The sequence below is a fragment of the Artemia franciscana genome, chromosome 13 (assembly GCF_032884065.1).
Source record: "Artemia franciscana chromosome 13, ASM3288406v1, whole genome shotgun sequence".
Taxonomy (NCBI): Eukaryota; Metazoa; Arthropoda; class Branchiopoda; order Anostraca; family Artemiidae; genus Artemia; species Artemia franciscana.
Genome location: NC_088875.1, coordinates 36,485,016 through 36,498,779, shown reverse-complemented (window position 1 = coordinate 36,498,779; position 13,764 = coordinate 36,485,016). Strand labels below are relative to the sequence as shown.

Below are 13,764 nucleotides of genomic sequence, written 5' to 3'. Positions count from 1 at the left end.
GTTTGTTTTCCCGGGAGTCTTGGGATCAGACCTTCTGATATCAAAATACTGCCGGAATTCTAATGGGAAATTCTTTTTCCGCCACGGAAGTATTTTCTCATACGAAGATATTTTATAAACATGCTAAATTCTTTTCATTTGTTTTACTCTGTCTTTGCCGACTATCTTTAACATGTGGAGATGCTCCAGGGGAAGTTTTCAGCGTATTTATTTGTTTTTCCCAGCGGTAATCGTACCGAAATAGTGATCTTAGTAGATGGAGAGAGGGTTCATGTTATCGGAAATCAAAAGTCCTTGTACCCTTTTTAAATAGCCAAAAAGTTTGGAGGGCAGCTTCCACGACCATTTTTCCTTAAAGTCGTTCAACCCAAACTTGGGATAGCCATTTTGTTCAGTATAGCTAAAAATTATAATAACTATGCCTTTGGAGATGATATGACTCCCAAAAAGCCCCGTGGAAAAGGCTGTAAGTTACGAAATTTACCTGTTTACGTATAATATTTGTTATTGAGAAGTATAAAGACATCTTTTATTTTAGAGGGGGATTTTGTGTTGGGGTGATGTACTATGATAAAAAATTCCGTCGGAAGAGAAGTTTCCGGGTGTGACTTTTGCAGTGATACTTTTACACTTGGGAATTCCTTTATGAAATTCCTCCTTTACGAAAAGAATTTCGCAAAGGAAACGTCTAAATGATTTAGAATTACCTAAGTGCGCTAAGTACACTTTTAAGCGGGTCAAGTAAGTTTGCAAATGTAATTATTTGTGCATTTAGCTGTGCTTATCGAAAGGAAGCGATGCTATGATTAAACATTGAAGAAACCTAGGGTTTAAATTTGTAAAATACCTTTGAGCCCTGATTCATTGCGGGGGTGCAGGCAGGGATTCGGTAAAATACCAGATTTTTTATTAAAAAAAAAAATGATAATAGTGACTAGATTTTATGACTCAATTTGCGTTCTAGTTTCCCCCGACAATGGAGTTTTTTTTTAGTGAAGTAGTTGGGTTTTGTCGTCCATGAATTCCTTTACGAAATTCCTTTAGGAAATTCCCAGAATTCCTTTATGAAATTCTTTTCATTTGTCTTATTCATCTTTGCCAACTGAATTTAAAACGTTGAGATGTTCTGGGGGAAACTTTCTGCGGGGTTGGGATTGTCGGGAAGGGGTTTTCCACGGGAGGGTGGATTTTCACGGGACAGATTCTACATGGGAGAATTTTCCACAAGAACAACTTTAGATTAGGGGTACGGCATTTCCGAGAAAAATCTTCCACAGAGGAGGGAGAGATTCTACATGGGAGAACTTTCCGCAAGAGCAACTTCCCACTAGGGCGGCATTTCCGAGAAAAATTTTCCAAGGAGGAGGGATATCGAAGATGATTTGAAAAAAAATAAAATAAAGGCTAATAAAATAAAAGTATGTTAAGAAGAATTTTTTAGGCGGAATCGTCTGCAAGAAATTTCCCTAGGGGATTTTCAGCGAGGATGGAATTGTTCATGGGAAATTTTCCAGGGGGGGGGGACGGATTTTATAATTTAGTTGTGAAGAACCTTAATTTGAGGAATTTTCTCTAAAAAAAAATATTTTTTTTACAGAGGGAAGCTAGATTTCCCTTCATTATTTGAAAAACGATAATAAATTAAACAAAAAACAAGTTTTTTTAGCTGAAAGTAAGAAGCAACACTGAAACTTAAAAATGGACAGAAATTACTCCATATATGAGGGGGGTTACCCTCTCCTCAATACTTTACACTAAATTTTGACTTTTGTCCTAAATCTGTATGAACGAATCCTGAAAAATAAGAGCCGTTCAATTAGAATAAGAAACCTTTTTAAAAGGTCTAAAATACATTAGCTTGAAGAGCCAGGCACTGAGGAGGGGACAACCATCCTCATATACAAAATGATTTTTTGTTCGTTATAAGTTTCAATGTTGATCCTTACTTTCTGCTTATTTTTTTAAATATAATAGTGAAAACGAAGAAAAATTGGAAAAACAGATTTTTTGGTTATGATGCGTACAAGTTCGAAGAAAACTGGTTATATAAATAATAGATATTTTGTATTGCTTTAGACATGTAGAATCTAATTATTTATTTTAATTGCCACCATATTTTTTTTTTTTTGTCTACTTTTCGACAGTGAAATTTATTCTTCATTTTCACCATTACTACAAATGCATTGAAGAGTCAGCAACACGCAGTACAAATGTTATTTGTTGATATTCCTATTGAAATTAGCCAGAGTTAGCCGGAAATAAAAAAGAGAGTCAAGTGTGAAACATGGCTTAAATTCAGTCTTGAGTAAACAATCACTTCATTAATCTTAAACTACTAAATGTCGCAAAACATTTTTCCATTGCCTATTTCAAAAGGCCTGCTAGTTGAACAAAGAGATTACACAATGTCAACAACATTAACCAAATTGTCAAATACAAAATAAAACACTTTAACAGCGCACTTTCTTGAAAAATAAGCAAGAAAGTGGGGAAGATCTTTCTAGTGAATCTTAATCTACTATTAATTTTGTGGAAATATACCACAGTTTGTTAAATACCTTTTAATTGGCAGTATTATTGCAGAGGTATTTTAAGGTATATGGTACGAGAGACGAGCCATATCAGTGGAACAAGCGTTCGTTTAATTACTTCTAGCTGAAAGACTAACAAACAAACCTTATTTAAATATACACTAACATGAAGCCATATCATTTGGATATACAGTCTAATGCTTACAGATTAATTTTTAATTTTGAACCAAAAAACAGTACGTGCAAAAAGCTAGAAAACCCTGTTTGCGGTTTCTTAAAAATTGAAATTCACCCTTTTTTGTGTAGTGCAAATTTTTGGTTGAGATTGGAACAAGACTAATGTGATCATCCCTCAATGAGCTGTGATCTCTGGCTCAAGATCGTCCGGTATGGAGGTCAACCATTACTGCCCTCTACGCCACTAGGCGTTGGAGCATCTAAGTTTAATTAAGTGTGTTGAGCCATCTAAAATAGTAAAAAAAAGATATTTTGGCCATAGTAGCTAGCGGTAAATAGAGGGCAATCCTTGTTAATACGAGCCAAAACTCCGGAAATACAGTTTGAAATAGAAATAAATACATAAAAAAAAATACATTTTTACGCTCATTCCAAAGAACAAAATTCAATATATTTTAGGTTATCAATAAAAAAGTTATTAACATAATCCAGCTTGAATAATTTCAGAACAATGGTGAAAATACGCCAAAAAAAAACTTCAAAACCTTTGATCCGAGGCTTCAGCCCCCTACCTATAGAAACCCAATAGTATCTGTTTTCCTGAAAATGAAAGTTATGTACCCATATTTACTTGTTTTCAGGGCTGATCGGACCAGTGGCCATAGAGTATCGAAGTAACGGATCGAACTGAAATTTAAAAGTATAATCGCCTTTTGCGCCAATAAGAGACTGTACCGTAACAAACTGCAGATTTCAGCCATTCCGTGCCGCAAAGCAACAATTTTGCTCCAAATAATCCCAAAACATCATCAATCGAAAACTTTGACTAAGTTAATCAATTTAGGGCTCTTCAAAAGCTATTAATACATCCTCCGATTTTTTGAAGTTGTATTGGCTTGCTGTGGCACATTCGTTTTATGTGGATTCCATACGATTGTTGATTCCAAATTCCATACAATCGCTATCTGAGTCAGCTAAAGAATTTTTCAAGTTTAATACTTTCAAAAGAATCATACAAAGTTTTTTAATGTCTTGATGACTGATGTTTTGAAAAATGTTTTTTTTATTAATTGACGGTCGACTCTGGGCTAGGTTAGGAATTTTTGTTGTGAAGGGTGTTTGACCTATGCTCAGCATTTCTCGTGGCTTGGTTTCAATTATGTAATTTGAAATAATTTTATTTCATGGGATAGTCCATGCAGAATAAATTGATTGTTGTATTGCTTGGTAGTCTCCTGCTTAATTTGTGATTTTTGGATTCTTTTTTTTGTGGATAATTGCATTTTTTTTAAATTATTATTTTATTTATTTTTATTTTTTATGTGTTGAGTCTCTTAAAGATGTAAATGCATAATGTTAAACATGCTTTTTTATGTATCTGTTCCATTTTTGTTTCTCTCCTGTGTTTTTCTTGGCCATACGGGCCAGGACAGGGGAAATTACACTTAAGTGTTTTTTTTTAGTGAGTTAATTGAATGCATAAATTGGTTAATTGATTGACAGATTGCCTCGAAAATTGTATTTTTAGGCCAATATTTTCAGCCTCAAAAATCCTTTAGTTAAAGTTTGAAGGTAGAGTCACGCTCACCCCTCGCCTTACTTACAGGAACAAATTTGGGCTAACTGCACACAATATGGGTACCGAGAAATGAAAAAATCCCCTCTTAATACATAAAAAGTAGTTTCGATCGAAAGGCGCTGGAAAAAAGCTGCTCTTTTTAGAAAAATTTTGAAACTTAAAATTAACAGAAATTATCCTATATGCGTGTGGAAGAGACTTTTGGCCATTTCAACCTTTTATTTTTCCGGTAGAGTTAATTGCTCTAAGAAAATTTATCTTAACAAACAAGAATTTATGGAATACTTAGTAAACAAAAATTAAGTAAATAATTAGTAATTTTCTCAAAAGAATACCTATGAAATGTGTATCATGGCTTTTAAGATAGCATGGACAATAAATCTCAGGGAATAAGATGATTAACTTAACGATAAATATAAAAAAAGGTTTCCTGATGAAAGAGCAAAATTGAGACTTAAAAGAATAAATTACTGCTTCTTAACCTGAACAATACGTATCTATTAGAATAAAACTGCATGAAATGCAGTATCTACTGACTCCTGAAATAGTCTTACATTTGTAGAGTATTAACTTTTTTATTTTACTTGAACTGAAATCAATATAACGGAACTTACAACCAATTTAAAAGGTCGATTTAGCATAATAACTGCCCAGGTTTCGTAGCCGCATTCTAAAATGCTTTTTTGAAAACACTAGTCAAAGTTTAGCATAAAGAGGGGGACAAGAAAGAGACCGGTCTTCTTATAATTTCAGTTCAATTTTAATTTTCAGTTTAATTCTCAATTTTATTTTCAATTTTAATCAATTCAGTTTAATTTTCAATATTTCTAAAATATAAACTTTAGATGTTATTTGTTTTTTGGATCTTTAAAATGCTACAAAGAATAATAGGTTTCTGTCGGAGGATTTAAATGAGAAAAAATAAACAAAATTTAAAGTATGTATCTAAGCAGAATGGAGCCTCTAGGCCCTATGAGCATTGTCATAAGATTTGCAATCAAAAACTGCCTCAATTCAATCGCTAAATAACTGCATAAACAATTTTCCTGACGATTGAAACTGATGATTGTTTTAATTGTTTTAATTTCTTTTCAACTTAATAAATTTTCAAGTGAATAAAAGGGTTTCAAACTCAAAAAGGAGCAAGTAAGCAACTGGACGAGCAAAAAATTCATATAATTTGAGCCTTTACCACTGGGCCTGGTCCATTTTCCCCAAGTATACTAAATTAGATGGGAGATTATTCAGACCTTTCAACCATTCTGAGTAAGATTGTTATCTGATATTTTTCTCCAATATTATGGTGGCTATGGACAGCCACGGAGTAGGAAGGGCACGAAAAAAGATCAGAATTAACTACTAATACAGCGATTGAACTGCCTATGCATGTGCCTGTACTGAAGATCTGCTTATAGAATGCCTCTACCAAAAATTTGGTTTATTCCCATTGGCAACACCAGCAATTAAAGAAAGTTCAGTAAATTAGTACTAATTAGCCTAAGTACTAATTTTCATTAAAAACGAACTAATAAATAAACTGTATACTACTAATAATAAAAATGAACTAATAATAAAGTTCATTAAAATGAACTAATTAAGTACTAATTAGTACCATAAACGAAAGTTCAGTTAATTAGTAGTTCAGGTAATTAAAGAAATTTCAGTTATTTAGTACCCGTTCCATAAACGAAGGATTGGTGGCAATGCAAGACGGTTCCAATAGTGTACTTTGTGTTTCGATCTGACACGTTTCTTAGGAGCTATAGGCTATTGTATTTCTTACTATGGGATGTGATCGCCTCTTAGTAGGTAACTAGGTTTTATTCTGATTGAAATGATACAAAATGAAGTGCAGACCCTCGAATGTAACACAAAGAAGGTGTAACAGAAAGAGGTTATTATAACAGAAGATTCGATAGAAGTCAGAATATCATAAGGGGAAGCAAAGAATGAAGCTCAAATAAAATTGAGATGGATGAGGCATGCACGGTTATTTACACAGCAAGTAACTTTGTGGACAATCTCGCAAATCAATAACTGAAAAATACCGAATTTTCATGGAACCCCAAAGAAATTGTAATTCTCTTGGGTTTCCATGAGACTCACTACCAATTTGTAAGTTGAATATAGCACTAGAAGCGAGGTTGATTTCTGTTATTGGCCTTTTACTCTTTATTCGATGTTTTATGCCAGCACTTCCTTATTATATCGATTTTATGCCTTTTCCTAATGGTACACCCCTTAGAAAAGACTTTAATCGTTCAGTACCCCTTCCAAGTAGTCATACTACTTAGTTTTATTTTCTTCATTATCTTTACAAATACTGAGTTTTAAAGGCACAAATTAAATATACAACATATATGAAAACAGAGTATATTCGCAATAATGGATAAAATGACAAAATAACTGAGTATGTTGCTAACGTAACCTCCATAGCAAGCCTGTCCAGATTTTGATCCCGCCATTGTTGATGTTTTTTTCGTGTACCCCCTAAAAGACTTCCACATATCCCTGGAGGTACGCGTACCATATGTTGGGAACTCCTGTTTTATGCTCAATAAGCTCATATGTCGGCTTTCTTTCAATTAATCTCACAAGTGGCATTTTTTCTTTTCGCTAAGACGCAGCTTGTTTCGAACGTTCCGGTTAAAGAGGAAGGTTCAATTGTATTCTAACCTTTTTTGGGGTATCTCTACAACATTGACAGATGCATTTTGCTTCATTCAACTGTTTCCTTAAAGACTGGTTTTCTGCTTCAGCCTAGAAGAGAGAAAAACAATTAATAAGTAGCTTTAAAGGTCATAACCTTTTTGATCAGTGAATTTGTATCATCAGAGACTTATATCCATATAGATATAGTCTTCTGATTAATTTCCCGTCTTCTTTACATAATTCATATTATCTCAACTCTGTACAGATCCGCGAGTAAGCAGCATGAACCATATTCTAAACCTCAAGATAGTTGCCAGCCCAAATTTGAATTGAAGTTGTGCTAACTTTTATTTGGATCAATTCCACATTATGTTCTATACTAATTCTAAATTATTCTTTACTAGCTGTTGGGGCGGCGCTTCGCACCACCCCAAGCCCCCCCCGCGCGCGTAAGTCGTTACGCGCCATTGTAGTTGTGTCCCTGTGTCCCACCTGTGACTATAGATAGATATAGATAGATATATATATATATATATATATATATATATATATATATATATATATATATATATATGCTTTTAACTACGTAAAACTTGCGAATATACAACATTCTTTGCTGTCCCACTGTACCTCATTATTCTAATGATTGCCCTTGAGCTTTGTTGATGGTGATTGCTAATCGAACATTCCCTGTGTCCCGGTCGTCATTTATATATCCCCCCTGTACCCCCCCCCCCCAGCGGCCCCATTTTAGTTGTGTCCCTGTGTCCCGGTCGTTATTTATATTCCCTGTGTCCCGGTCGTTATTTGTGTCCCGGTGTCCCAGTCTGTAATTTCTCTTTGAGTGTCCCGGTTGTCATATAATAATAATAATAATTTATTTTTAACCCACATCATAACAAGTTATGGCACTTGTGGAGTAACAAAAAGAAAAAAAAATGAAATACACTACAAGTAAAATACACTACAAATAGAAAAAACATTACGCTACAATGAGATTAACCAAACAGACGGACCAAAGGATGATGAGGCGATAAACGATAAAAAGCTGATTCCGACAACCTTCCATACATGAGGGCCAACTTTGCACTTATATCAGGGACATCAAACTTACGAATTATCTTCCTATTGCTATACCAAGGGGGGAGATAAAGTAAAAATTTACAATATCTGAAATAAAAAATCCGAATCTGATTAACATCTTTTTTCTTTAGAAGGGGATAAAGACCAGAAAGATAAAGAACAGAATGATCACAAAATGTAGCATATAGTCTACCGAGTGCAAGTCTATTATACTTCCCTCGATTAGCAACTATCTTAGAATAGCCCGTTTTAATTTTCTTTTGAACATTACGAACAGTGCACTGCCGTAGGCAAGAAATTGAATTCGTAACAGTAATACCCAACCACCGAAAGGTGGAAACAAAGGGTATTGAAAAACCGCGACAAGCTAAGGGAGCATTAGAGGAAGTCGGACCATTAAAAACTAGAAATTCACACTTCTCAACATTAAGAGAAAGACCAATATTAGAAAATAGACGTGAAACTTTTGAGACCATAAACGAGAGACCTTGCTTATTTTTACACAAAAGTAAAAGGTCATCTGCATAAGCAAGATAAGAAACATCTGAGAGTCCAATAAAATAATTTGATCTAATTTCATCTAAAATACCAGAAATGCACATTTTGAACATACTAGGTGATAAAACCCCTCCCTGCTTGACACCTCGACATAAACGGACAAACGGAGATCCAGATTTATTAATTCGGAGAAAAGAATTCTCATACCAAAAACGAAGAAGAAAAATGACTGAAAGATTTACACCATTATTAAAAAGGAAAAAAAAGCTTGACTGTGAACTACATTGTCAAAAGCTTTAGAAAGGTCCAAAGTACACATATAAAGTGGCGACTCCTCAGCCATGCTATTCTTAAGGGCGGAAGAAAGAACACGGTCTGCATGTTGACAACCAATACCAGCTTGAAACCCGAATTGATTCGATCCGAAATTTATATTTTCATTTAAATGAGGAATTAAAATATATTCAAGGATTTTACTCAAGTTACACGTAGTGGTTATAGGGCAATAAGATGAACATTGAGAAGGGAGTTTTCCCCGCTTTAGAATTGAGGTGACATTTCCACAAAGAAAGCTATCCGGAACCAGAGAAGATGTTAAACACATTTGGAACAACAACTGCAAATGAAATAAAAGAACAACACACTTTGGATTTATATTATTTACACTAATACCATCAATATCAATGGATGAAGATTTCAGTTGCTTAATTGCATTTTCAACAGCAGTTATTGATACTGGAATAATATGGCCCTGATGAAGGCGGTAGAATTTTAGAAAGTAACCGAGAATAATGTGACTGCACAAAAAAATTAATTTTGGAAAAAATTCCCGAATAGTAAACATACCAGGTTGAACTAGAAATCGAATCACCATTATAAAGATCACTTTTATCCAGCTTCACAGAATTGATCAATTTAGACCAATCCTTTTTATAGGCTGGAAATTCCATACCCTTATAATGAATAGATTTAAGGTACTTTTTATAATCATTCTTTGTTTTCTGCTTTATATCCACAACAGACCCCGTTATAGGTCTACCACAATCAACCCAAATTCGAAGCCAAAGTTTTGCCTTATTTTTAAAATTCTTTAATTCAGGATCGGCAGCCCATATAGATTTCCGCGTTTTTATACGAATACGTTCCTGGGGAACCGCAATTTTTTCAGCTTCTTTCATACATCTAATTATATCATCATAATATCTATCAAGATCACGCTTACTACCCTTTACTTGCAATTGGAGTAGATGATAAGGCACACGAATACAATTAAGCAGTGTAGATAAAGACAATATATATAAAGCAATATCGGCTCTTTTCCAATTACTACATTTAAACCATTTAGAATTCCCAATAGGGGCAACATTGCAAAGGTTACGTTTCAGTTCAGTAGTAAATGAAAGCGATAGATGGTCAATGTCATCAGACTCAATATCAACATGAATAATCGAGCATTTTAGCTGTGATGAACTGATTATATGATCAATATTAGAAACACTACCAGATTGATGGATATAGGAGTATGATAAATCTTTCTTCAGAATCACGTAAGGAGGCATGCACTCCAATATTTCCCGGGATCGATAACTTTGTTCATCCAAATCCGTGTTAAAGTCACCAAGAACTATAAAATCAAGTTTATTTTCCTTGACACGATTCATCACGGACTTTAAAGACTTGCATGTAATAGCAAATTTATTTATTGACTCCACTGTATTATTTTTATATGGAAGATAAACATTAGCAAACACAGTACTATTTACTCTAACAGCAAGAATGTGCTTATCCGAATAAAAAAGGGATGGGTTCGAAAGATCAATACTTTTTTTAAAAATACAGGCCAGGCCTCCAGAAGGGCGGCCACGCGTGGTAACAGCATCAGAAGTAAAAACCGAATGAACAGAGCTTCGATGAAGGAAATTTCTGCTAGAGGCAGTTAACAAAGTTTCTTGCAGGCAGATAACGTCGAAGTTCTCGTACAGATCGTCAATATAAGCATCTTTATTTTTTGTGCCATTGATATTGTGCGATATGATTGAAATTTGTAAAGTCATTTAGAGGTTTGTTGACTAGAAAAACCACGGAGAACGGAGCATGACATGCTAAAGGACACGTGTTCACCATTGCAATTGGCACATTTTGGTGAGGCATTGCATGGATTTTCTTTTGAACTAATATGAGGGCCGGCACAACGAGCACATTTGGGCGCAGGACTGGGACAAGAAGACTGGAAGTGATGGGGCGATCGGCACTTAAAACAACACTTTGGAATTTCCTTAAACTCACTCAGTCTAAAGAATTCATAACCAATTCGTACACCGTCTTTGAAATAAGCTGCTTTAGCAAAAGAATCCACAAAATCAAGCTTAACTGTTTTCGAAGAGCCAAGCCTTTTGGCAGCAACAATACCGCTACAATTTGTGAAAGACTGAATCGCATAATCCTCTGGAACACCTTTTATAATGGCCGAATATGTCTTAGAAATTTCTTTGGTTGACGTACGGGCGAGAATGACGGGAACAGATGCACGGAAGTCTTCGGCAGCAGATTTATCAATATTTACATACCACTTATCGTGAACCGGGCGAATACTGGATACAATTTCATGGCCACTGATTTTATCAATAGCGTCTTTCCTTTTAATTGGATCCGATAGATGAGACGGCACTTGAGAGACGACAATAGTGGTTGACTGGCGTTTAGAGCCTATAGGTTTTGGTAACTGAGGGTAATTGAGGCTATAATTGTCCAACTTTGCTGACACAATTTGAACAAGTTGATGAACTTTAGAAACTTTAGAGGCCAATTGTGAATAGGCAACAGCCGGCAACACTGGAACTTCAGTTGGAAGTTTAATAACATAAGTTGGCATAGAGATACTAGCTTCATCACACTTCTTCAAAAGATCGAGCATGTCTTTAATATTACTGGTTGCAGACTTTGCACCACTGCGGCAAGGGGGAATTTCATCAGGCGCAAGTTTCGACCATAAATCAGCCTTAGCTTCAACTATTTTTGGTGAAGCAAAAAAATCCACTCCATATTCAATAATTTCCTTCTCAGAAATCGAATTCTGCCAATTACTTTGGACAAAATTTAACACAGGCGAATATATAAGTTCAAAGTCATTCAGATCCTCCGATTGTTCGCTAATACTTGGCATCTTTTCAATGCACCTGTTTTCAACCACCACACAATTTAAACCGTTCAATTTATAAATATAGGTCACTGATATATGACATTACAAATTCCAAGCCAATTGTTGCGAAATAACAAGGTTACTGAATTAATTATGAAGCATAGGTCAGGATTAAAAGTCTCTATAATTCCAAGGCAATTGTTGCGAAATAACAAGGTCACTGAATTAATTATGAAGCTTAGGTCAGGATTAAAAGACTCTGTGATCCCAAACCAAATATTGTGAAATGTTAAATTAATTCACTTGACAAGAAACTCACTGATTTAGCAGTGTTCATAAAATATCCAATTTTAGCTGTTAACGCATTGAACTCCGAAACAAGACTGATATATATCCCCTGTGTCCCGGTCTGTAATTTCGTCAGTCGACAAACACGAGGTCAGTCGACAAACAACTTCATGACGACATACAGCTCAATCCTTATAATGACGTCAGTCGACAAACATGACATCAGTCGACACACAAACATGACGTCAGTCGACAGACACACAAACAAACAACTTATTTTTATATATATAGATATTCAATGCTCAATATTTTGCTAATTTAGTCACTATTTTTATCTTTCATTTCATCAAAATTTTCGTCTTGCCTTTTTTTAAATTTTGCACATGCCCAAAAAATTACTGTTGTATGGAAAGTCCTTATATTGCTAGACCTCCAATGTTGGTAAAAAAGCAATACGAAGCTGCCGGGTAGAACGATTTGATGCTACAATAGCAAGAACAACAGTCGTAGGAATTGTATTGATTATTTTTTTTGTACTTCTGATGTTTGAATAAGCTAGATTAATGTGTTCTTTATCCAAATTTAGAGTTGATTTCTTTTACGTTCAAAAGGATAGATGAATCTCATCAAGTGCATATTTTTAGGGCTTAATAATTGTAAAAATCCACGTGTCCAAAACTAAAGGGTCTGTATTCTACTTTCTCTAGAAATCAGTTATTCCACTCCTAAATATTTTATAGTGGTGATAACTACTGGTCACATTTGCAAGATATGTTTACTTCATATATACCAGTAGACGTGGCCATAATCACTATAAAAATGATTCGGTACCTCTAGATTTGACTGCCTGACATAATTTTATATAATAAACCTAAAATAAAATCACTTTGTTTAACCTAGCATTATTATTTTTTCATTTTACCATTCGAGAACAACTATCAAATGCCGAGAAGTTTCAAGGCAAAAATTGAGAACTCTGAAGGAGCTCTTTGATGCTTGATACTCAACAAGAACTTTGATACTCAACAAATAGATTTGATTAAAGTCTCCTTTGTAATTAAAAAACTATTTCGGCCTATCTCCAACGTTCTGCTAAACGAAACTACACTCAGAATTTTGCTTTGAGAGAGGGGGGGGGTACATTATATAAAATTACTTAATATGAAAACAGTAAGCAAATCAATAGCTGCTGATTCCATTGAAAGAACATTTGCAATTTTATATTTAACTACAGCAATAATTTCTACCAAAACATATTCAAATGAACATGTGTTCATTTATTTAGATAAATTTGTCTAAATGAAGAATTTCATTGGTATTTCTCAGGACCAAATAATTAACAAGCAACTAATTAACAATTGAAAAAGCTTGTCGAAGCAATGACATAATTATTTCTGCAAAAGATGGTAGAATTGTAATGTTATCATCAACAGCAGTATTAAAACCCTAGCACAGCTATAACTTTAACATAGCTGAAAGTTAAATTAAATCAATTACTTTTCTAAGTATACAGAAACTAAGGTTTATTTCGTCCGTAAGTCTAAATATGATGGTAGTTTCATAAGTACATGTCCCTCGCAGGAAATTTTATCAGAAACACGCAATGAATATCATTTCTGTTTCATTTCATCCTTTAAATGAACATTTTAAGAGTGTCAATTAGCTCTAATCTAGTAGTTTATTAGTAATTAGAAGGAAAATCCAAGTTATCAGCTATAAAACACAAAATAATTTCAAAAATTCATGTGCAAACTGCATTTAAATGTTTTAAGAATTGTTTTCTTTTTTTACAAAAACGAGGTGACAATATGTATTTT

The 13,764-nt window shown here is 34.3% G+C and overlaps 2 protein-coding genes across 3 annotated transcripts in view; one reads left to right on the top strand and one right to left on the bottom strand.

The window, feature by feature from the left end:
- LOC136034885 (E3 SUMO-protein ligase NSE2-like) overlaps positions 1-13,764 on the top strand; it is a 235,066-nt gene that overhangs the window by 120,538 nt on the left and 100,764 nt on the right. The gene's annotated exons all lie outside the window — the stretch shown is intronic.
- LOC136034880 (uncharacterized) overlaps positions 1-13,764 on the bottom strand; it is a 30,397-nt gene that overhangs the window by 8,633 nt on the left and 8,000 nt on the right. For both annotated transcript variants that reach the window (XM_065716366.1, XM_065716367.1), the window contains exon 4: positions 6,964-7,047. In XM_065716366.1, coding sequence (XP_065572438.1) covers positions 6,964-7,047 — 84 coding nt within the window. The remainder of the gene's footprint in view (positions 1-6,963; positions 7,048-13,764) is intronic.